Raw genomic sequence first — 24,440 nt, 5'->3', positions numbered from 1 at the left:
ATTGTATTGCTATAAATGTCCTTCTTAGAATCGCTTTTGCTCCATCTTATAGGTTTTGGATCATTCTATTTTTGTTTTCATTTGTCTCATAGGTATTTTTAAATTTCTTCTTCAATTCCTTCAGTGACCCATTGGTTGTTAAAAAACATTTTGTTTAGCTCGCACATGTTTGTGTGTGTGTATTTTAGTTTTTTTTTCCTCTGTGTGTGCATGCTCAGTTGTGTCCGACTTTGCCATCCTATAGACTGTAGCCCACCAGGCTCCTCTGTTCATGGAATTTTTAAAGCAAGAATACTGGAGTGGGTTGCCATCTCTTTCTCCAGGGATTTTCCTGGTCAAGGGATAGAACTTATGTCTCCTGCACTGGAAGGGGGATTCTTTGCCACTGTGCCATCTGGGAAGCCACTTTTTTTCCCCCATTATAGTTTATTTCTAATCTCATAGTTTTATGATCAGAAAAGATGCTTGATATGATTTCAGTTTTAGATTTACAGAGGCTTACTTTGCAGTCAGTCCTGGAGAATGTTCTATGTGCGTATGAGAAGAATGTGTATTCTGCTTTTGAATGGAATAGTCTATAAATGTCAATTAAGGCTAATGTGTAATTTAAGGCCTGTGTTTCCTTGCTGATCTTCTGTCCAGATGATCTGTCCATTGAGGAAAGTAGGGTATTAGAGTCCCCCCCTACTACTGTGTTTCTGTTGATTTCTCCCTTATTTGCCTTCTGTATTGAGTTGCTTCTATGTTGGGTGCATATATATTTATAATTGTTATATCTTCTTATGTAGTATCTTTCTTTGTCTTTTATAACAGTTTTTATTTTAAAGTCTGTTTTGTCTGATACATGAATATAGCTGCTCTAGCTTTCAGTTGATCTCCATTTGCATGGAATACCTTTTTCCATCCCCAAATCTTAAATTTATTTTTTTAAAATGAGATAGTGGTTAAAAGCATGGACTTAGGAGGCTGCATAAAGCAGGAACCCTGGAGCTAGGTTATTCCCATGTGGATCCTAGTTCTGCTGTTACCTAGCTCTGTAGCTTTGGAAAAGTTATTTAATCTTTATTTTGGTTCCATCCTCTATAAAACTGGGATGGTAATAACTGGTAATATTTGAGGTTTTAGTGAAGATTAAATGAGTAAATACTTGTGGAATAGTGCCTGGCACATAGTGCTGTGGAAGTGTCTGTTAAAGCAAATAATAAATAGATAAATATATCCTAGGATGTGGTAGGGATTATTTTGATATGAAATATAAAGGCCTACAGTCATTTCCTGGCAGTAAGCATCATACATATTGGCTGTTACTATTTTCTTTTAATTTAATAGACCTATAGTTGATTTGCAATGTTGTATTAGTTTCAGATATACAGCACAGTGATTCAGTTTCACATAAATAAATCTAGTTTTCACAATCTTAGCTATTATAAGTTATTACAAGGTAATGAATTTAGTTCCCTGTGCTATACAGTCGTTCATTATTGCTTATCTGTTTTGTATGTAGTAGTGTATATCTAATGTATCCTTCTCCCTACTTTCATCTTTGATAACCATATGACTGCCTTTTATGACCAAGTCTGTTTCTGTTTTGTTAATAAGTTTATTTGCATCATCTTTAGATTCCATATATACATGATATCATATGATATTTGTCAATCTCCATCTGACTTCACTTATGATAATCTCTAGGTGTATCCTTGTTGCTGCAAATGGCATTATTTAATTCTTTATATCTGAGTAATATTCTGTTGTGTATATATACCATGTCCTCTTCATCTGCCAATGGACATTCAGGTTGCTTCCATTCCTTGGCTATTATAAATTTTGCTGCTATGAACATTGGGGTGCATTTATCTTTTCAAATTAGAGTTTTCATCTTTTCTGGGTATATGCCCAAGAGTGGTATTGCTTGGCTATTACCAAATAAATGTTAGCTATATTGTTAAAGGTAGAATTAACCTTTCCTCAGTTCAGTTCGATCACTCAGTTCTGTCTGACTCTTTGTGACCCCATGGACTGCAGCATGCCAGGCCTCCCTGTCCATCACCACCTCCTGGAGTTTTCTCAAACTCATGTCCACTGAGCTGGTGATGCCATTCAACCATCTAATCCCCTGTCATCCCCTTCTCCTGCCTTCAATCTTTCCCAGCATCAGGATCTCTTCCAATGAATCAGTTCTTGACTGACTCAAGGTGGCCAAAGTATTGGAGCTTCAGCACCAGTCCTTCCAATGAATATTCAGGACTTATTTCCTTTAGGATGGACTGGTTGTATCTCCTTGCAGTCCAAGGGACTCTCAAGAGTCTTCTCCAACACCACAGTTCAAAAGCATCAATTCTCCAGCACTCAGTTTTCTTTATAGTCCAATTCTCACATCCATACATGACTACTGGAAAAACCATAGCTTTGACTAGACAGATCTTTGTTGGCAAAGTAATGTCTCTGCTTTTGAATATGCTGTCTAGGTTGGTCATAACTTTTCTTCCAAGGAGCAAGTGTCTTTTAATTTCATGGCTGCAATCACCATCTGCAGTGATTTTGGAGCCTCAAAAAAATAAAGTCTGTCACTGTTTCATTGCTTCCCTGTCTATTTGCCATGAAGTGATGGGACCAGTTGCCATGATCTTAGTTTTCTGAATGTTGAGTTTTAAGCCAAGTTTTTCACTCTTTTTTCACTTTCATCAAGAGGCTGTTTAGTTCTTCTTTGCTTTCTGCCATAAGGGTGGTGTCATCTGCATATCTGAGGTTATTGATATTTCTCCCAGCAATCTTGATTCCAGCTTGTGCTTCATCCATCCCAGCGTTTCTCATGATGTACTGTGCATATAAGTTAAATAAGCAGGGTGACAATATACAGCCTTGACGTACTCCTTTTCCTATTTGAAACCAGTCTGTTGTTCCATGTCCAGTTCTAACTATTGCTTCTAGACCTGCATCCAGATTTCTCAGGAGGCAGGTCAGGTGGTCTGGTATTCTCATCTCTTTAAGAATTTTCCAGAGTTTGTTTGATCCACACAGTCTTTGGTATACAGTCTTTGGCATAGTCAATAAAGCAGAAGTAGATGTTTTTCCTAGGCATTGTAGGCATTATGCTAGGATATTGCTAGGAAATTGCTAGGAAACTTGTTTCTTTTAATCTTCTTTGGCATTTTTTAGGATTTGGAGAATGGTCTGCCCAGGTGTTCTCTATACCTGTGATGATTTGTTTCCATTACAGAAAGAAGATAGTGGCTTATCTGGTTTTTCTCCTTTCCTGCCAATAGTCCTGCCAGGGATACACATTGGATGGAGTGGCCTTGTTTCTCACATCCATTTTTGCCTTGACCTCCCCACTGAGACTTCTGAGAGGCACTTGTTGGTTCAGGGGCACATGGAGGCCATAGGGCGGAAGCTGGTACTGCACTCACTCTGGAGCTCTTTGGGGTGTGAGTTATTTCTCCAAACAGTCAATATACATCTTTGTGGCTGCTGGAAAAAAGACTTTTTCCTGAAAGCTTTTTGTCTTTACTATTGATTTAGTGCTGGAACCATTTAAAAATTAACCCTGCTGTTTTCATCCTAGTGTGTGGAAAAAACACACTCATCCAGCAATAACCACTTCACCATTTTGAGGGTATGTAGTTATCCTGTTGGTCTGCCTAATATTCTGAAGAAATGGGTTCCCTGGTTTAAGTTACTGGGAAAATGACAAATATTTTAATGAAAATAATTGGTTGATCTTAACCTATCTATGTTATTTGGAATTATTGTTCCTGACTTTTATTTATGAGTCTAACATGGGATCGGGCAGTTTTGTGAGATTTGAATTCAGTTCATAGTAATTGGTTGTTGCTAACCCTTAAGGGTAGGCTTTGAAGAATTATTCACACTGTTTATGGCTAGAGCCTAGCACTTAAGCAAGAACTTAGGTTGAAGAAAATCGAGCTATGTAAATATAGGGTAGGGAAGATTCACCCTCATAGTTATTTTGAGTCAAAATACTTGATTCAAAATAATTTTGAGTCCAAGGACTTGCTGTGTTAGGTATCTGGAAGTCAGTGTCAATGTTAGGAGGCACTCAGCTGTGCACAGTGCACATTTTTATTCCTGGGTGCTATCTTTATGGGGGAAGCTGATCCGTTTTACCATACCCGAAGCCTGGTGACCAAGTTGGGGAAGAATCTTAAAAGAACGGTGTGACCCCATCTTTGACCAGGAAGGCCTTTTATTTTGGATGGGAGCAAAAGTATAAAGGATTGAACTGGGAATGCTTGGTGTAAAAGAGAAAGCTTTGTAGTGAATATCATTGCTGTTTTCAAATATTTGAAGGATGAACAAGTTTTTCTGGGAGCCAGGACAGTTCACTGGAGCAGAACACTTGGCTGAGGTGCCAGGCTAAGGGGAGAAATGCTGCTGACAAAATCTGACTGGTGACTTTATCACCTATACAGCTGGTCCTTCCCACAAATTCCTAGGAAGACCCAAAAGCACTTGAGGGCTTAAGAGAGGACTGATAGTGGTGAGAGTCCGCGGAACACTGACTCACTGTTGCTTCCAGCATCCTCTCTTCCCCTGAAAGCACCACATGGTTCTTATTCACTTGCTCGTAGCATCAGACTTCTGCTTCTTGACCATGATTAGTTGCCCGGGGCATAAAGCAACACCTGGTGTACTTAACCATGGTGCTGCTTAACTTTCAATGTGTGCGTGAATCATCTGTGAGTCTTATTAAAGTGTAAATTCTGATTCAAGTGGGTCTTGGTTGGGGCCGCATAATCTGAATTACCATAGATGATGATGCTGCAGGTCAGTGGACCATACTTGAGTAACAAGTGTGTGTGTTAGTCGCTTAGTTGTGTCTAACTCTTTGCAACCCCATGCACTGTAGCCCACCAGGCTCCTCTGTGCATGGGATTTTCCAGGCAAGAATACTGGAGTGGGTAGCCATTCCCTTCTCCAGGGGATCTTCCCGACCCAGGTTTTGAACCAGGTCTCCCGCACCGCAGGCAGATTCTTTATCATCTCTGAGCCACCGGAGAAGCAGGCTCTACTACAAATCTACAGTCTGCGCTGTAGGCTAATGTCAGGTGCTCTCAGGCCAAATGACTGCCTCCTCCATGCTCCTTTCAGGACTAAGCCTCACATCAGTATTAGCAGAGGATTACTGCCTGCAAGTTCTGCCCTTTTCTCTTCTCAGTATTCATGAAGCAGTTTTAGCCAGGTATCACTTAGCTATCTGATTTCTTTGTCATCTCTAGAACCACTTTTGCAGTTATCTATTAATAAATTTCATTTCCCCCTTTTAATAGCATAAGAGCATTCTTAGGTCACAAGATTTGGCCTTGTCTGCAGGCTTGAAATGCTGGGGAATTACTGTCATGTGTAAATGGTCTTGAACTCTAACAATTTTTTTTTCTTTTTTAAACATAGCATCTTGACTTTCATCTGGGTTGTTTGAGATACAGCAATTTTTGTATATATGCACGGTGCTGTCAGATGTCCCAAGACACAAGTAACCATTTGCGTAATATTAGTGCACATTTGTTTTAACTGTATGTTTGTGATTACCTCGAGGTACCCACTTACTTCAATTCACTGCAAAATGATCTTTAAAAGATATGTTTATAATACACTGAGCAGTTGCTCAATGAGGCAATGATGATTAGACCTGGTTAAATATATATGCCTCATTTTTTCTTTGTTTATTATGATCCAAGTTATCGTGAATATTTTTGATTGTCATTGATTGAGGTCCTTTAAAGGTCATGTTCCTTCCCCTAGGAGTAGCTTGTTGGTCCAAGTAAAGTGATTTAAAGAGTTCTTTTTATGTGTTAATCTTGGTAAGGTCTTAAGTACCAAGTTATGCTGCTTTTCTGTACTGGAGCTGTGTGGTCTCGGACAAGGTATTTTAATATCTGATCATCTGTGAACTCATCTGTAAAATAGTGATAGTAGTGCTCAGCTTGAAGAAATTAAATGAGATATTTATGAAAGCCCATTTCTAGAATGCCATATTTAATCATGAAATGATAGCTTCGACTTTCCTTTGTTTCCCATTCACCAATTTCTAGCTTTTTTGAGAGGAGGGGCATACTTTTCTTTTCCCACTATTTTCTGAAATCTTAGAACAGGTCTGTATTTTAAATCCTATCTTAGCTTTTCAATATGTGTTCAGCCCTGACACACTGAGTAAATTAACGAATGACCTGATAATCTCTAAGATTTTCCTGACCTTTTAAGTCCTCTGATTGTTTGATTCTTCCAGTATTCTGGGTGCTTAGAAAAAAATTGGAGAATTCTCTTAAAATGAATGTCTTGTATGTTAAGGGATTTCCTCCTTAACAGTCTTAAAAGTATATATATATATTATATTACTAGTAGTAAGTATGTACCTGGGCCCAGGAGATGGCTGCAATAGTATATGTAACATTTTCTATTTATGATCTTGAGCCTAATTCTTTGTATAGTCCACGTGAGGTGGGTCAGAGGCTGGTCTTGACTTCGCTTTTCCTGCAGTGTGATCTTGGGAAGATCTCTGTGAATGATGAGCAAGAAATGTATATTTGTTTTCTTATATGAGATTTGGAAGTCATGGATAGTAGAAGCTGAGATTCATGATCTATTCATCTCAGTGCTCATGGAGGATGCATTTTATGTTCTGGATTAAATGTGCTTGGGCTGGTGGGGTCAGGCCAACTCAGTGGATTAGAGCAGAAGCAGTAGGTCCTTCCACATCTTGAGATTGAACCTGGTTACCTATTTAGGCAAGCAGTTCTTGAACTGCCTGTGCGGATAAGCTGCTGGGAGACAGTGCCAGTTGAGGCCATCTTTACCACCTTGTCTCTGTGCCTCTGAGATGAGGCCTCACTGGTGGATAGTACATGGAATGTCACATCTAGCTCTGAGTTTAAAATCTGGCTTGGGTATGTTACTTAATTCCAGAATCTCAGTGTTTTTTTTTTTTTTTTAAAGATCCTCAGAAGGTATCGTATCAGTCTTCAAGGCTTTTGTGAGTGATGGATTAGGCAGTATATGTCAGAGGCCCAGTGCCTGGCAGTCACATTGGACCCTGTGGTGATGATGGTCACGGTGACACATTTCAGAAGGGACACATAGGAACCTGCATAGTTCTGCCCCCATGAAAGTGCCAGCCCTGGTGTGTGACTGAGGACTGTCCCAACGTTGCCTGCTGCCTTTTATGGCCAGTGTGCCGACTGCAGAGGAGGTGCTGAGTTTTTCACAGATCTAGAAAAAGAAGGTAACAATCTGCCAAAAGAAAAGGTCAATCACGTGTTTCATTCCATGACACTTGGAAATATTAACACATAATGCGAGTAGCTTCAAACGTTCCTTCCTTATTGGTTATGTAGCAATTGTTCACTTATAGTGTCTTGTCCAGGGGGAAGTAAAAACAACAACAAAAAAAAACTTATTCATAATTTCTGTGATAGTTTGTTTCCATCCTTGATAGTTCACATGACTTGTATTTTCCTTTAATTCTTGAAAAAGTACAAGTGGCAGTAATAAAAATAGACATTGATAAACCCATTCCACGTGAATGGCGTTTTGTAGACAATAGAAAGGAGACCTGCATTATATTTAAGTGACACTGCACTGAGCTTTGCCGATTAGCTTGTCACCTGTCACTCACAGTGCATCTTCAGTCACCATATCGGGCCTTCAGGCTGTCACTGTGAGGACTCTTGGACAGAAGGTGAGTTGGGTTCCATGTTGTACAATTAACTGTGGGTTGTGTTTCTGTGAGTCATGTTGAGTTAATTTTAGGTTCTGGGAATCCTGGTAGGAAGTCACGAGGATTGATGACGGCTGTGATAACCAGAAGTAAAAACACATTTTTGTTCTTTACACACAGCTATTTTGAACTGGAGAGCAGTGGTCTGAGGGATGAGATTCGCTATCACTACGTACACAGTGGGAGGCCCCGGACAGAGGCGCTTCCGTACCGGCTGGCTGATGGGCAGTGGCACAGGGTTGCACTCTCGGTCAGCGCCTCCCATCTCCTGCTCCACATCGACTGCAACAGGTATGTCTTGGCCTTTGATCTTCTGTGATTGTGCCCTTGAAATCGATCAATGGGGAAGGGAAAAAACCAATCCCCTCCAAGGCTTGCTGGGGAATAAAAACCAAGGGACCCTAGGAGTCATTTAACATACCGAATGGGCCATTGCTGCTGCTGCTGCTGCTAAGTCACTTCAGTTGTGTCCTACTCTGTGCGACCCCATAGACGGCAGCCCACCAGGCTCCCCCACCCCTGGGATTCTCCAGGCAAGAACACTGGAGTGGGTTGCCATTTCCTTCTCCAATGCATGAAAGTGAAAAGTGAAAGTGAAGTCGCTCAGTCATGTCTGACTCTTAGCGACCCCATGGACTGCAGCCCACCAGGCTCTTCCATGCATGGGATTTTCCAGGCAAGAGTACTGAGGTGTCCCAGGATGACCAACTGTAATATGCTAAGAAAACAGTTCATTAAAATGAAACCATATGCAGCGATTAGGAAGAAATGTATGAAAGGTTGATTATAGATGCGGGACCATTAAGTACACCTCAGTGTCCTTTAGGCACTGGCTGGATTTCCGTGGAGCTGTGATTACGGTTAACTGTGATGTATTGTTGTTGAGTCCGTTCCACTTGGAAGCGAATGAGCTGGTCTACCTTCAAATGAATCTGAGAAGCCGGAGCTACTGGAGTGGCTAATTCTATTTCACTTCATCAAGCACAGCTTTGCTTAAATATTTTTTCCAAATGAAAAGGGGCTGTTCTTAAAGGGGCTGTTCTTGGAATCTTTCGGAATTGATGCCATTTATCCTATGCAGAGGGATGAGCCTTCCAGTTTATCAGAGAGTGGCAGGACTACTTTGAAGATGAGGGTGTAAGGGGCAAGAAGGGGAAGGGAGAGTTTCATAGGATGCTGTGGGTTGGGGTGGGAAGGAGATATCCTCCTCCATGTCTGTCCCTAGGGGGAGGTTTACAGCCAGCTGAAGAAAGGACACTATTGATCTCTATTAGTTCACATGTGGCTGGACAGCTGGATGACGGTGGTGAAGGGGGATGTTTTCCTTTCTCCAGAACCCACTGAAAGTCTATGAATAGTGATCTGAGTCCTTTTATAGAGAATCTTTTGTGATGCAAAGTAGCCATGAATGGTTGGTCTTCATTAATATTACTGCCAAAGTTAAATGATTGTTTGGCCACAGGACTTGTTCTTTTAGGCCCTGGAAAAAGTACAGGCATGTTGAGTACAGCCTCCATTCTGGCACCCAATAGAAAGCACCTCCAGACTGCATTTCTGATGACGGGATACTTCAGTGTGCTTGCTACTCTGGCTCTGCAGTCTCTCTTAGGAGAGGACCTGGAAAGGCCGAGAACAGAAGCTAGTGTCAGGTTTAAGGGAAGTTCCACCATCTTGAAGTGAGTCTTGGTCTAGCTTGATCTATCTATTTAAAGTGCTTTCTGGATTTTCTGGAGAATTGTGGCTTCAACTAGATGTAATGTGTGCCTGAATGACATTTCCATAGAAACAGGTAGCTCCTTTTTACCTTGGGCTGGGCAGCTTGGATGAAGCCAGCTAAAGTCATTCGTTCCATTTCTACCTTCAGGAACTCACTGGCTCTTTCAATTCTCTAGAACTAAGGTGGTGTGTCAGGTAGCATTTCTGTTTCACCCTACCCACCACCCATATGTTGCTCAAATGGGAGACAAGAAGGGTCCTGTGCATCCTTTTATACCACAGGTAAGAAAGAAACGTTGAAGCCCTAGTTCAGTACTTCCCAACCGAAACATCCCAGAGACACTGCTGTTTTCTTGCTCTGCAGTTATTTGCTTCCTCTTTGTGTAAGTTTTATCTTTTATTTCCCAATAGTCTTCTCTCTAGAGAAGAGGAAAGACAGGGTGGGTAGTTTGTGCTAATTGAAGGTTCCCTGCCTTTACAAATGCTCTGGTCCCTATGAAATTGTCTCCTCTGCCATCCTCAGACACGTGTTAGCTGTGTGAATTTGGACATATTAATTCCTTTGCATCTCAATGTAATTTGTAAACTGGGACTGCTAGTACTATATGTACTGTTACACATATTCACAGATGGGAAAGTTAAGTAAGACAATTTGCATAAAGTGCTTTGGGTGGTGCTTGGCCTTTGGCACCCAGTACCTGGTGGTGGTGGTGGTTGTTACGGTTATTATTATTTATTCTGCACATCTGTGGTCACCCGGTGTCTCCAGACTTTGATTTGTCATGTATTCTGGCCTCTCTGCCATGAGAGTAGGGAGAGAACAGGAGAGCTGGAACCCGCAGTATGCTTTAGGGTCAGCCGCATTTATACAGAATTGATTTGAGGAGGTTCTAAATACTAGTCCCCTTCTCTGGTGGTTTGTTTTTTATACTTTCATTCATAGCATAACTTATTTTCCTTTATTTAAGATCTTGGAGGGAAAACATAAAGTTGGTGCCAATTAATGATTCATGGACCCAGGACAAATGAGGTTTTTAGATAGGTTAGGGAAAGAGAAGCTGGGAATGACTGGGCCAGGGGATAGGTCAATTTTGATTTTGGTGTAGGAAAAGTCTAGAAACAATTATAAAACCTGACTATACTTAAGAATTATGGATAACCAGGGGCCATCTCTGACCAGGTGAATCAGATTCTCTGAGTGTGGAACTATATTCTTCATAAACTCTCTGGGTAGTTCTTACACAAGCAGGTTAGCCTTGGTGCATGGGCTGGCATTTGAAAACCACTGATTTAAATAGAGGGAGTACTTGCGGTTTCCCCAAATGTGGGAAACTTGACTGCATAATTTGTGGTAGTGGGGAACTGCATTTGTGCTTTCCCTTGAGAAAAAAAAAAAAAAGAAAAAGGGAGCAGAAACTGGAGAATAGCCTGGGCTGCAATAAATAAGTGAGGGACCTTGGAAGTCCAAGTACCTGAAAAGCACAGCCCCAGTGAGGAGGAGAAAAGGTTTAAGGTGAGGGTAGTGTCTAGTATGTGGAACAAACTTTTCTTCAAAAGTTTCTTCCTAGCCAGCACTGGCCGATTTTTTAAAATGGCAGAACCTCTGGGCTATTTATCAAGATGCTGGTCTACTACATCTTATCTAGGCCACCCTTGCAGAGGGTGAATTTCAGAAAGGCTGATTTTTTATTCTCTAAGCTATGCATTTCATACCAGTGTGAGATTCTTCCTTTTTGATTCCTTTTGCCCTTAAAGTTATGCTTCCTTATTTTTCTCAACCTGTCACCTGCTAGAGCTGTGCTGGCTAGAAGATAAATGGTGATGCAATGGATAACATTTTAGGGTGTTGACTATGCTAGTGACCGTGCTAGTACTTTACATATATTAATTTATCACTCTGGCTCTTTTTCTCATCTAAAAGTGATGGAACTGAGGTTACATTCTATTTTTGTAACCCTCTGCTGCTAAGAGGCAGCTCTAGAGTTTGGACCTGAGTCTGACGTCTGTGTGTCTGCTCTAACCACCAGGCTCTTCAGCTCAACATGAGGGACTGTTGGCACTGGACTTACAACTTGATGGAAGAAAAGAGCCAGACTCAGTGTGAGCAGTTTGTTCTGTACTTCTAGCATTTTCCTGTCATGCATCTTACATTGCTGATCTTTGGGGTTGGGGGGCAAGATGTGGAATCTTACACAACCCATTGGTTTGGCACAAGGAAAGGGACTTCAGTCTACTGGGCACCTACCGTAGGCCAGGTAACTTGCTAGGTGTGATAGGTGTACTAGTCCTTGGGGCAGCCATATGGTGTGGAGGCAACTTCATTAGACCGCTTTTATGGATTTGGAAGTAGAAAGGCTCCAAGATTGTAAGGAACTCAGTTCCAATCACATAACCATGGAGCTAAAACTCTGAACCAGGACATAACTCCCTAACCTTTGCCTGGCTACCTCTGCTCCCCGCCTCTGAAATTCATGTCCTTTCCAAGATAAAGTCATAACCATGCCAGGAAGTCTTCCCAGGAGAGAGAAGCTACAAAAATGTCAGGAATCCTAAAAATACTTGAAATCAGAGAGAGATTTCCAGGCAGTTCCATTGTTCTGAGGAACTGGAAAGTGGCAGAAATTTCTCCTTTTCTTAGAATTGAGAAACAGAACCTTTTCAGACCTAATTACACAAATTGTCACAAGAAAAGTGACTGCTATTTCAGTTGGTAATCTAACACTTTCTGCCTGTTACTGAGACACACTTTTCTTCCTGCTTCAGCTGTTCAGCTGGGCCTACTTAGAAACTCCCAAAGTGTGGGTAGCAGATTACCTCAAGCTAGAAACATTAAAGGAACCACTCAGTTGGGTGGCCAGCCTGATTATCTCCATTGCCTTAGGTTTTTCTTTTGCTTCCTTTGTATTAAGAGTTGCCAACAAAGCTGAGAAGGAGGCCTGAACTCACATTCCTCCGATTACCCTACTTCATTCTCAGTTCACCCTGCAGCCTGTTCCAGTCACTCAAAGCCCACAATCCTCTGACATCTGGGATCCAGTGCATAAGGGTTCTTTTGCCACAAAAGGGATTTTCTTTCCTTCTCTTTATTTGGTAACTTGTAATTTTCAGTCAATCTATCCAATTAAAGTACTGGGCACACTCTCTGCCAGGCTGTGGGGATACAAAGAAATAGGAGTTCTTGCCATCAGGAAGTCCTTGGCTTATTCATTCAGTCCTTTTGAATTCTGAAGCCACCAGGGACCCCCACAGTGACTGGCCCAAATCCTTGGATATTAGAAGAATTGTGGACTCTCATGGAAGCCTGTTTAAACACTAATGATAGCAGCTAAGCAGAGAGAAAACTGAAAATAGTCACTCCCAGCATCTTGGTCTTGAAATGACAGTGGAGGAATGGACTCAAAAGTGTTTTCCATTCAAATGGTACACGCATCCAGGCTTCAGCAGGAACTTTCTGCAATACACAGGTCTCCTCACTCCAATCCCTCCTCCTCTTGCTTCACCACTGGAACAATTTCTCTCTTATCCAGTCCCATTGAAATGGAACTCTGAACTCGCACCTCATTTGTTCAAGCTTGTGAAAGTGGGCATAGTGCCTGCACATAAATACACACACCTGCAGCCTGGTCGTCACTCTGACAGAGTTAACTCAGTGATTGTAGTCTAAACAGCAAACATATTTAGATTTTACCTCTAAAGCTTGGTATTGATTCACCACAGAGCACATTCAGCTTTTCCATACAACTGACTTTGAAGAACTTGCAGACCCAGAAAAATAAACTTACTGTAAATCACTGAACAAGTCAGTAATTCAAAGTTTCTGTCAAATATTTCAGAATAACTTCACGATATGAGCATTTCTTTATATCTCTAGGTTTTTCATAATGAAATATGGTGATATGGCATCTTCTTTCCAGAGAGCTCCTAAAGTATTTACAAGCAAGTTGTTAAGCCGAACATTCCTTAACGTAGTTAAGCCATGTATAATGTACTGCAATGACTTTTCGACAAACATTTGCACTAGAGTAAAGGAGAAATTAAGAGATGACTATCAAAGACCACCACTTCCAAAAGAGGTAGGCCAAGATTATCAATCTCCTGATTCCTACACTGATGTATTATTTACTTCATGAACAGGAACACATGCACACAACTCATCAAAATTAAAACTGAGAATGTAGTATATGCCTGATGTCCAGCTAACCTAGCAGCACCCAATCTTCTATCCCAAGAGAAGTGATAAGCAAGGAAAGAATATAGGATATAACCCATATGTAATTAAATTAACAGTAAAAGGCAACAGTGATGCAAAGAGCTGACTCATTTGAAAAGACCCCGATGCTGGGAGAGATTGAGGGCAGGAGGAGAAGGGGACGACAGAGGATGAGATGGCTGGATGGCATCACCGACTCAATGGACATGAGTTTGGGTAAACTCCAGGAGTTGGTGTTGGACAGGGAGGCCTGGCTTGCTGCAGTCCATGTGCTGCAAAGAGTCAGACACGACTGAGTGACTGAACTGAACTGAAAAGGCAACAGTACAAGGAATGTTGTAAGGCAGTACCTGATGGATTCTGGTTTCCTAGTAGAGACCGTCAGGTCTGGGAGACCACAGAAGGAAGAGCTCCTGGTGACATGGAGTAGCTTCTCAGTTTCTTACCATCCCAGGTAAAAATGCATGACACTCTCTGCAGCTTTACAGTTTTGCCACTGTGATTTGATTCTGTGTAAGTTACATGAGAATCCGATTTGGAATGAGGTTCATCTTGTGAGCATGACAAAGCCAGTCAGAGTGCCAGTGATAAAAGACTGTGTATTAGTGAGTGGATCAAGTTTGCAGTGAGAGACAGCCTGCAGGAAGAGATGGAGAAGGAAATATGACAGAGGGGATGACAGGGAAAGAAGAACTGTTCTTAGGTGACCAGGCACATATTATCTGGGTTATCCGAAACCTGTAATGAATGCTGGACCTCTGTCTTTTGCCACTTATAAAATGTGACTTAATGTGCAATGAGTATGAAATCAGGAAATCTGTGTCTTAGACTCTTTGAAGATTCCTCCTGTCCTCTCATCTCCAATCCTTCCTCTCTGTCAGAATCTGTGCTTATATCTGTAAAATGGGAGTAATAGTAACTCTTCTACCATATACTGGTTATAGGAATATAGCAAGAGAGTGTGTGCAAAATCCTCAGAAAATTTCAAGCTACTCTATGAACACACAACATCATGAAGTACTATAAACATATGTCATCATGTAGCAAAGATGTTTCAGTGTCATACTGGAAATGAAAGCAATTTAATTAAATCTTCACTTATACAAAAAGTGAAGATTTTTTGTGTGAAGATCCATGTCTCATGGAGGAGGACCTGGTGCATAATGTGAATCCATGGTGCAGTGTAGGGTTTGAGGTCCATCAGGTCCCTGAAATTATTCTAACTGCCAAATCCTAGGCATGGTTCTCCAATAGTTTGTCTTTTATTTCCATGGTTGGTAGTACAACACAATCATAAATGATTTTTATGCCAACAGAGTCCCTGTAAAAGTAAGTAACTGCAGAGTCTCTTAAAAAATATATAATTGAGGCTGAATGGGAAGGAGAACATCCCCTCCAATGTGATACGATGTTTCCTTGATCCTGGCAGGGCTTTGAGAATGTGGCATGGCCCCTTTCCTTTTTACTTCTGTGAGAGAGGAGATTCAAAGATTTACTTCCCGCATTCTCAAACCATGAGCCAAAATGATCACAGCTTTTAGGAGAAGATGTACAGGTGCAGTTTTACGGAATGAGGAAACCACTGTCTTATAATTTCCTGGCTTTCCCAAACATAATAGATACTACTTGTATCTCTACTTTGAAAATCTGGCTTTTTATCACAAACGCATTCTGAACTAAAAACTAGAGCTACCAGAAAGTGTTAAATTTGTATGACCCTGGGAAATTCATTTACTGTCCCTGGGTCTTAGCTCCTAGAAATAAAATGAGGGGCTAGGACTAGATTTCTGAATCTCCTTCCACCTCTACTCTTCCAGGCATATCTCATTACAATACTTAGAGTATGCATTTTTTTTTTTTTTTGCCTTCAGGACCCTGGAGAGCAACCGAGCTTGCCATCTTTGCAGGGCTGCTTCTGCGGTAGACCAGCAGGCAGCTTGCAGTCATCTCAGTTGATTTGTGTGTTGACAGTGTGGCATGCTGCTGGTGAAGAAAGGCTACTTACCCTAGATACCCAATCTTTTTTTTCCACCCCCCCCCACCTTCACTTGCCTTCCTTCTTGCTAGAGTAGATGCTGAATATGCAGTTTTGGATATGGAGATCCAACCAGTTCATCCTGAAGGAGATCAGCCCTGGGATTGCTTTGGAAGGAATGATGCTAAAGCTGAAACTCCAGTACTTTGGTCACCTCATGCGAAGAGCTGACTCATTGGAAAAGACTCTGATGCTGGGAGGAATTGGGGGCAGGAGGAGAAGGGGATGACAGAGGATGAGATCGCTGGATGGCATCACTGACTCGGTGGACATGAGTCTGAGTGAACTCTGGGAGTTGGTGATGGACAGGGAGGCCTGGTGTGCTGAGATTCATGGGGTCGCAAAAGAGTCGGACACAACTGAGCGACTGAACTGAACTGAAGGAATGTTCACATCTTATTCTCTTCACCTTGTGCTCTTTATTTCTTTCAGACATCTTCTGATCCAGACATGTGACAGTGGACAGCCTTTTTGGGGGTATAGAGGCTATCCTGGCTGTGGAGGCCTGGTAGCTTGGTAACCTACAAGGTAAAGCAGTGTAGTGTAGCCAGAGGATGATGGATAGTTGTACTGTTCCAAAAAAAAAAAAAAAACACAAAAAACAAAACACATCCTCTGAATACTGAAGGGAAAAAAGCCTTTGTTGCTGCCAAACCATAGGCACTTAAATAATGGGAGATAATGAATCTAAAGGTCTAGGTAGCCAATGTAATACATTCCAAATTGTAGATTATTCAACAAAGTTAAAGGTCTTCCCTGGTGGCTCAGTTGGTAAAGAATCTGCCTGGAATGCAGGAGACCTGGGTTCAATCCCTGGGTTGGGAAGGTTCCCTGGAGAAGGAAATGGCAATCCACTCTAGTATTCTTGCCTGAAGAATTCCATGGACAGAAGAGCCTGTTGGGCTACAGTCCATGGGGTCACACAGAGTTGGACATGGCTGAGTGACTAACACTTTCATTTTCAGCTTAGTAGAAAGTGGCTGCTTAATTGTTAAGGTGCTCGGACATGACCGTGTTGGATGTCTCATTCTGGCTGAGACCCACACACTTGTATTCACACTTTGTACCCTGCAGCTTATTTATTCCAACTTCGTTAGGTGGATTCCAAGCTTAACTCTGCCCAATCTTCTAATGCCATCAGTAGCAAACCCATTTCTAATTTTGTCTTTTCAAAAATCTTTGTCTTTTTTCTCTTGTTGCCTGGTGGGTTTAAATATGCTTTTGGTCAACAGTGGCCTCAGTGGCAGAGAGGTAGGAGGTGAAAGGATTAACTGAAGTGGATGATGAGAGAGGCCTGCATTTCCCCATCTATCTGCATTCTTGGGCTTTCAGAATTACAAATGGAAAGGACTAAAAAGAAATACAGTAGAATCTTCTCTTTATCTGGTGGCTTGTTGGCTACCTGAGGCCATGAGTAGATTAACAGGAAGGTACATTATTGCATACACAGGACCTAAGATGTATTAAAATAGAAGGGAAAATAAGACTTCGTTTCCAACTTAGTGATTTCATCTAGATGCCTTCAGACACATCTTGAGTTGTGATTTAATGCATGGACATCGGTTTATACAGGATGAATGGAAGGGGGGAAATAGGCTGCAGGAGATAAAATGTGTTTTGGTAGGAGAAAATATCAAAGCTTGCATCTTTATTGTTACAGTTCTACTCTGTCCTTGATAATGGATACGTATGGTTATCCCTTAAAAAGGAAAGCAGCAAGAGAAAATAAAAACTCAAACCAGAATAATATATATGATGGAACTCAATTTCTTAAAAAATGTACACTTATATATTAGGTGTCTCTGTTCCTTTTCTGCTTCACTTGTTGGAAAGGAACACTGGGGAATAAAAAATGCACGAGCCATGAGGACTTTTTAATTGAAAAAGAAAAAGAAATCCAAATACTACATTAGTTTTCTAGTTAGAGCAGGGGTACTGATGTTGTCATTGAAAAGAACTGATTTTCTATAGTACTGGAAAGAAATTCATCTATCTCTCTGGGAACTTTAATTAAATTAATGTTATAAATAATAGCAGCCAGAGTGGCTGGATGCAAGGAAACAGATTTATAGCTGAACGTGTTCGGCTGCTTTTCGTGTAGGGGGTATGGTGGAGATGGGGTGTGGGGATGAGGAGGCTTGGAAGGAAAAGGTTCTTGTGAATGTTTTTCCCTGCTCTAACCCCTTTAATTCAATTAACTCTTGCCCCTCAGCTCATCCCTCTTAACTTCTTGTGAGTGTGTCTCCAGTAAGAGCTACAGAGCCCCTCAGCCAGCTGGTTAATGTGTCTGGGCCTTCACCTGAGGGTTTTCCTGGGCAATTAGAGTGGAAATAATTTCCCTTCTCCATAAAGGGTCTGTGTGATGCCATCTTTAACTCTTTCTCAGGGAGGTCCTCCTGCATCTTTAGTCACTAGTCTGTCGGTATGAGGGTATTACTTTCCTGACATCAAATTTCACACATAGGAACTTACAGGCTTGGAGTTGGAGCTCTCAGTGGGCTTCTTTGGGATACTCAGAGTACCTGTATTACCCAGAAGGGAATTTCATTTCCAGGAGAGGTAAACAGCTATAGTTCATCCTGGTGTGTCCCCAGCACAGCTCATTCAGTTGCTCAGTGTTCTCCAGGTTGGTGCTGTCTTTGAAGCACAAGCAAGGAGGGAGCTGAGGAATCTATGATTTCAATTTCTTGAATTCTTTGACATTTTGGCCTCAGAGACCCAGCACCATGCTGGGAAAAACTCAGACATTTTGCTCAGCCATTGTTGAGTTGAAGGTTAATATTTTGGACCTTTAAAAAAATTTTTTTTAAAAGTGATCTATATATTCCTTTGATTTTTTTTTTTTTTGGTAAAAGCACTCTGAGGTGGATGTTCTTGCATCTTATAGATGGAGACTTTGGAGGTACTGAAGATAGACGTGACTTGTCCAGGAGCTCATAGTTAGTCAGTGACAAATGGAAGCCAGAGTCCAGAGGTCTTTCCTTATTTCTTTTTCAGGGAGATTATTCTTTACCAATCCCCTCCACTTTGTTCCCTCTTCTCTTCCTCCATCTTTTTAACACCCCCATGTGACAAGATATCACTTCTAACTTCTCATGGAATAAGTATAATTTATCCTGCTTATAAACTGACACCAACAAAGGCCAAATTCCATGTATTACTTTCTCAGACTGTGGAGGCTGGTACCTCCAAGGACCTTGTTGGGCCAAAACTGACCTTGTTACAAATTCCAACCACTGTTGGTCTTTGGACTCTATAGATAATTTCACATCACCTTGTTAGATTTAAAGACTCTCCCTTCCAGGAATCTAGTATTGATAGACAGGCTCATGACTTCAATCCCAGAGATAATATGGGGTTAGGGCTTTGAATGACCCATCATCCCTATATGATTTGTATGCTTTGCATGTGTCTCCATACTGATGTGCAATGGCCAAGGACCTAATCTTAAATCATGACTGACCGCAAATGAGCCATTTGGCCATTTCTTCAAATGTGAAATAGAAACATTACCCTAGTCTCCAGTGTTACATGGGTGGTTTTACACTGTTCCGATATAAATTTTGATATTTGCTATTTCAAGGTGATAAACTCTCTGTGTTCTTTAAGGTGACTTTGCAATCACAAGATCTCATTAGAAACTACTGGTGGTGAAATAAAGGGTTGGGCGGTGGCTGACCCCCACTTAGGAGAGCATTTGTCGTTATTGCTTCTTTTGTTGGTATCTAATTAGATATGTACTAGAGCCTGCAGGAGCTAATAAGAGCAAGGCCTAGGAAGTAGGTGGGCATGCTGAATTATGAGTCTTTTTCACAGGCAGCAATCTTTCATGGACATTAGGGCAATACATAAAGACTTCACACTGTAAACCAGATCACATATTCCCTTCCCACTCCAGCACCCACATAAGCTCATTTAATGGCCTCCTATAAGCTTAAGGCTAAAGGTCACTATCCTTAATATAGCTTAAATTTTTTTTTGCATAGTCTAGCCCATGTTTCCTTCTTCAATTTCTTCTTACACTACATTCTTTTAGTTCTTTAATTACCATATTCTTTGAAGCCTCAGGATTTCTGTATATGCCATTTCTTGAAAATCAAATTCATGTCTACTTACCCTTAATTTTCGACAACAGAAAGAAGTTTCTTGTGTTTTACTATTCCATCATAAACTGTTTCTCTGCAGAGTGGTTTTTGATCATTTGATTGATGTCTGTCTTTCTCACAGGCTGCAGACCCCCCTCGAGAGCTCACCCTTGCATCACCAGTGTATATCGTAGAGCTGTCACATAATAGGTGTTGTAAATTTCAATGTGACTTGTAAATATCAGGCCTGGGGAAAGATGAAGATAAAGTTACCCTGGCATTTCTGCTTTGAACTTCTGTGGATTCTTTTCTGGAGGAAGGCAGTTAATCTGTAGAAGACTTCCGGTGATTTCCTGGTCTGATTCACAGCACAGGGTGAGCTGTGCCCCACTTGCAAGTTGAACTTACATGTCTCCTATGTCTGCAGGAGCTCTGGCAGGCACGGGAGAGTAGAGGTAACTTACCCATGGGGCACAAACATAAACTGATCACTGATAGGATTAAGGGGAATATGCCCTGTCTGTTGGAAAGAGAACACAGTTGGGTACCCTTGTCTGGTCTGTGGACATATCAGCATCATCCAATTCTGTGGGTCTGTTTCTTCAAACTATAGCCAAAGCTCACAATAGGATCTCCCATCAAGCCCATTCAGTAAGCCCTTTGGGCAGGATTCCCTGAGAGTCCCAGGCTGTTTTGGTATACCCTTATTGTGAAATTCAGTGGATACATTTTTTATTTAATTTTCTTAAATTATGTATGATTCACATATTACACAAAATTAAAAACAAAAAGTATAGCAAAAAGAAATGTGGGAACACAATTCCAAGCAATAATTGTGAAGTTTGGGGTGAAAATTCTTGCAGTATAGGTTCATTTTATATAATGAAATAACTAATAAATTTATTAAAAGCCTTCCCCATATAAGTGACATAATATGTAACAAAATACTGGATAACTTATAAAAAATGAAAATACAAACTGTTCCAAACCATGTGATACCAATTACCCTGTCCCTAACTCCTTTGCACAGAAGTCATCATTATTACCAGTTTTATTTCTCTTCTCTAAAACTTTTCTTTGCATATGCAAACATGTTTTCAATAGTAAGACAGCACTGTATGTATTTATCTTTAATTTGCTTTTTCATTCAATAGAGTAAAGCCTGATGCACCACTGGTGTGTAGCAGGAACATACTTAAGAAGAATGAGTGCTGTAGATTAGTCTGGGCAGCTCTGTCCCTTGGCAGTGTGAGAAACGGTATTTACCTGCATGCTCTGCTGCTGCTGCTGCTGTCTCTTCAGTTGTGTCCGACTGCGACCCCATAGACGGCAGCCCACCAGGCTCCCCCTGCCCCTGGGATTCTCCAGACAAGAACACTGGAGTGGGTTGCCATTTCCTTCTCTAATGCAGGAAAGTGAAAAGTGAAAGTGAAGTCGCTCAGTCGTGTCTGACTCTTAGCGACCCCATGGACTGCAGCCTACCAGGCTCCTCCGTCCATGGGATTTTCAGGCAAGAGTACTGGAGTGGGTTGCCATTGCCTTCAAATTGTTCAATAAATGCTGCCGTGATGCTGCTGATGCTCCGTTCCATAATGATAATGGTTTTCCACATCTGGGCAGAACCGACATGAACAGGAGGACAGATACAAGGAGATAATAGGAGTAGCTGGTTAACCAGGAATCATTTATATATATATGGATGATCCTGCCATCAGGGAATCTTCAAGGCCGTGTTCTAACAGGAGATAGGAGATGAGTCCATCCGAGAGGCTGGCCTGGCTTCTGTCTCCAGAGCCCATGAAAGCTGTAGGCTGGGTAGCTCCTGTTACATCTTTACTTTGGGAAACCTGGCCTCTGTCTGTTGCTGCTGCCCTCTCGGGCCCTTTAAACACAGCTGTCCTTTCCACAAGAAGTTTCGTGCAGGCGCATCTGAGCCGGTTCCTTATGGCAGCTTTTTCCCAGGCCTGTCTTCCCTCTTACTCTTACCTCACATTCTCATCCCTCCTCTTCTTGGCCTGCCTATCCCTGACTTTTGATGCCTGCTGTTGTACATGATCAGTTTGGCAACTTATTTGGATTTCTTCTCTGTTGACTGACCTCAGAATGTCATGGTTCCCCTGACTGCCAATCGCCAGCATCCTCCCTGGCAGGACAGCCCTTTCTGCACTCCATACTTGGGTTTTCTGATTTCTTGATGTTGACTCCTTCCCATAGCTTGATCTTCTCTTTTCTGCTATATTTAACTACAAGTAGGATCCAGGCCCACTTGGGTTGGGAGGGAGGAGGGGGTTGTTGCTTACTCTCTGGAGTTAGAGTGGTGCAGCAATGGACTCGACGTCTACAGGTGGGTTCAAGGCTTCACCTGGAGGCAACCTGGATTCCCTTCAGTGGAGAAGAGCATTGTGACAACCTTGAGCATATCACAGAGCTGTTCAACATATGCATTATGTGACCAAGCCTTGCCCTAAATCTCATCCTTGCAAAGTATCATGTGAAAAAGGTGACTGTATATTTGCAGCATAGGCCGTCCTGGGGGCTGACCCAGATGTTGCCTGCATCAGAAGTGACTGTGCTTTGGTGTTGGCTCCAGTAGCCCCGCAATGGGGAGATAACCTGGGATGGTGGAAGAAGCCTTGGGGTCTGGGCTGGCTATCTTCCATCTGCCTCTCCATCTGCCTCTCCCCTCTCTGCTCCACTCTGTCTCCTAGCAGGCTGACCTCTGTGGACTGCATCTGGGAACTCTGTTGCCATCTCTATTTCTTTTTGAATTTCATCAGTAGAAAGAATAGGCTGGAAGTCGGATGGAGGTAGGTGAGGCTTTCTACTCTCCTAGCTGTTTCTCTATGGGGTCACATTGGACTGGGTCCCCTTTTGACTGAAAGCCACAGGCCCTATCAAGCGACCCTTTTTGAGTTCCTGGCCCTTTTATGCCTCGAAAGGCAAGAGCTCCTGAATCCCGTTCTGTATTTACATTCTCTCTGGTACCATCTCTTGTGGTTTATCTACTCCCTGCTTGTCCTGCAAATAACCCCTTTAATTGATTGTCTTTTCAAATGACCAAATCTCAGTAGGGTGACTGTTTCCCACCAGGATCCTTACTGTTACAGGTTCAAAGTTGGAAATGTCAGATCACTCTCTGACTTTACTGCTTCCTAGCTGTGGGTCCTTGCACAAGTTTCTTAACCTTTTTGAGTCCTAGGTTTCTCATCAATAAAAGCAGGGTAACAAGAATAATTGCTTCTATCTCTCCGAGGAGGAACACACAGCGTGAAAATGTCATGTAGACTGTAATGTGCCATGCACGGGGCTGGGGACAAAGGGTGCGGTTCTTGTTGTCTCTGTGATATGCCAGGAGCGTTAAGTGGAAACCGGGGGAAGCTGAAGGCTTTGAGGATGGAGTGCATAGGTCTCTGAGAGGGCTGTGTATGCCCACCTGTGTCTCCTGCACGGTTAATGAGAAGTACAGCTGACGGGAGGACGGGACCCCACAGATTATCCTTCAAAGCCAAGCCCACAGGACCTCCTCTTCCATTCACCTCGGCCCACAGGTCCAGCTCATGTGGAATACAGATGAGATCCCCTCCAATTACAGATACATTATCGAGTGGCTCAAATTGATTCTCTGATAAGGCCTTTGGAAAAATATAATCACATGGTCGGAAAAGAGGAAATTGTCAAATGGTGCTGAGAGAGATGAAAAGGCCGATCTCTGGGCTTTTGTTTTTCACTATTCAGAGAACACAATATTGCAGGAATAAATCCTGTTATTTGTGTCTGGGGTAATCTGACACTGGCTGCTAAAAAGAAATGGCAGTGGTATTTATATTGGAAATTGCTTTGGACGGCACGTACCTGAACTTCAAGAGGGCTGTGGTGCTGCCTCGGGCTGATCACTCTTGATCATGTCAATCATCTCATCCTCTTTTATTGCCTCCGAAGGCCTTTCACTATGTGAAATTGTCTTGATCATTTACCTGTTTACAATGTTACTGTCTCATTCTCCCTGAGCCATACCCCTTACCCCTGATTGTTATTGTTCAGTCATCAAGTTGTGTCCGACTCTTTGCGACCTCATGGACTGCAGCACTCCAGGCTTCTCTGTCCCTCACCATCTCCCAGAGTTTGCCCAAGTTCATGTCCATCGAATTGGTGATGCCACCCAACCATCTCATCCTCTGACGCCCTCTTCTCCTCCTGCCCTCAGTCTTTGCAGCATCAGGGTCTTTTCCAATGAGTCAGCTGTACCCATTAGGTGGCTAAAGTATTGGAGCTTGGGCCTTCCAGCATCAGCCCTTCCGAAGAGTATTCAGGGTTGATTTCCTTTAGGATTGACTGGTTTGATCTCCTTGCGGTCCAAGGGACTCTCAAGGGTCTTCTCCAGCTCTGCAGTTTGAAAACATAAATTCTTCAGCACTCAGCCTTCTTTGTGGTCTAGCTCTCATATCTGTACATGACTATTGGAAAGACCATAGACTTGACTATATGGACTTATGTCAGCAAAGTGGTGTCTTTGCTTTTTAACACACTGTTTAGGTTTGTCATAACTTTCCTGCCAAGATGCAATAATTTTCTAATTTCATGGCTGTAGTCACTGTCCTCAGTGATTTTAGAGCCCAGGAAGAGGAAATCTATCACTCCTTCCACTTTTTCCCCTTTTATGTG

The 24,440-nt window shown here is 42.0% G+C and overlaps 1 protein-coding gene across 2 annotated transcripts in view; it reads left to right on the top strand.

Moving 5' to 3' along the window:
* NELL1 (neural EGFL like 1) overlaps positions 1–24,440 on the top strand; it is a 1,051,740-nt gene that overhangs the window by 164,449 nt on the left and 862,851 nt on the right. For both annotated transcript variants that reach the window (XM_061406202.1, XM_061406204.1), the window contains exon 4: positions 7,853–8,023. In XM_061406202.1, coding sequence (XP_061262186.1) covers positions 7,853–8,023 — 171 coding nt within the window. The remainder of the gene's footprint in view (positions 1–7,852; positions 8,024–24,440) is intronic.

Source organism: Bos javanicus, chromosome 29, assembly GCF_032452875.1.
Source record: "Bos javanicus breed banteng chromosome 29, ARS-OSU_banteng_1.0, whole genome shotgun sequence".
NCBI lineage: Eukaryota > Metazoa > Chordata > Mammalia > Artiodactyla > Bovidae > Bos > Bos javanicus.
This window is presented reverse-complemented; position numbering and strand designations above follow the sequence as displayed.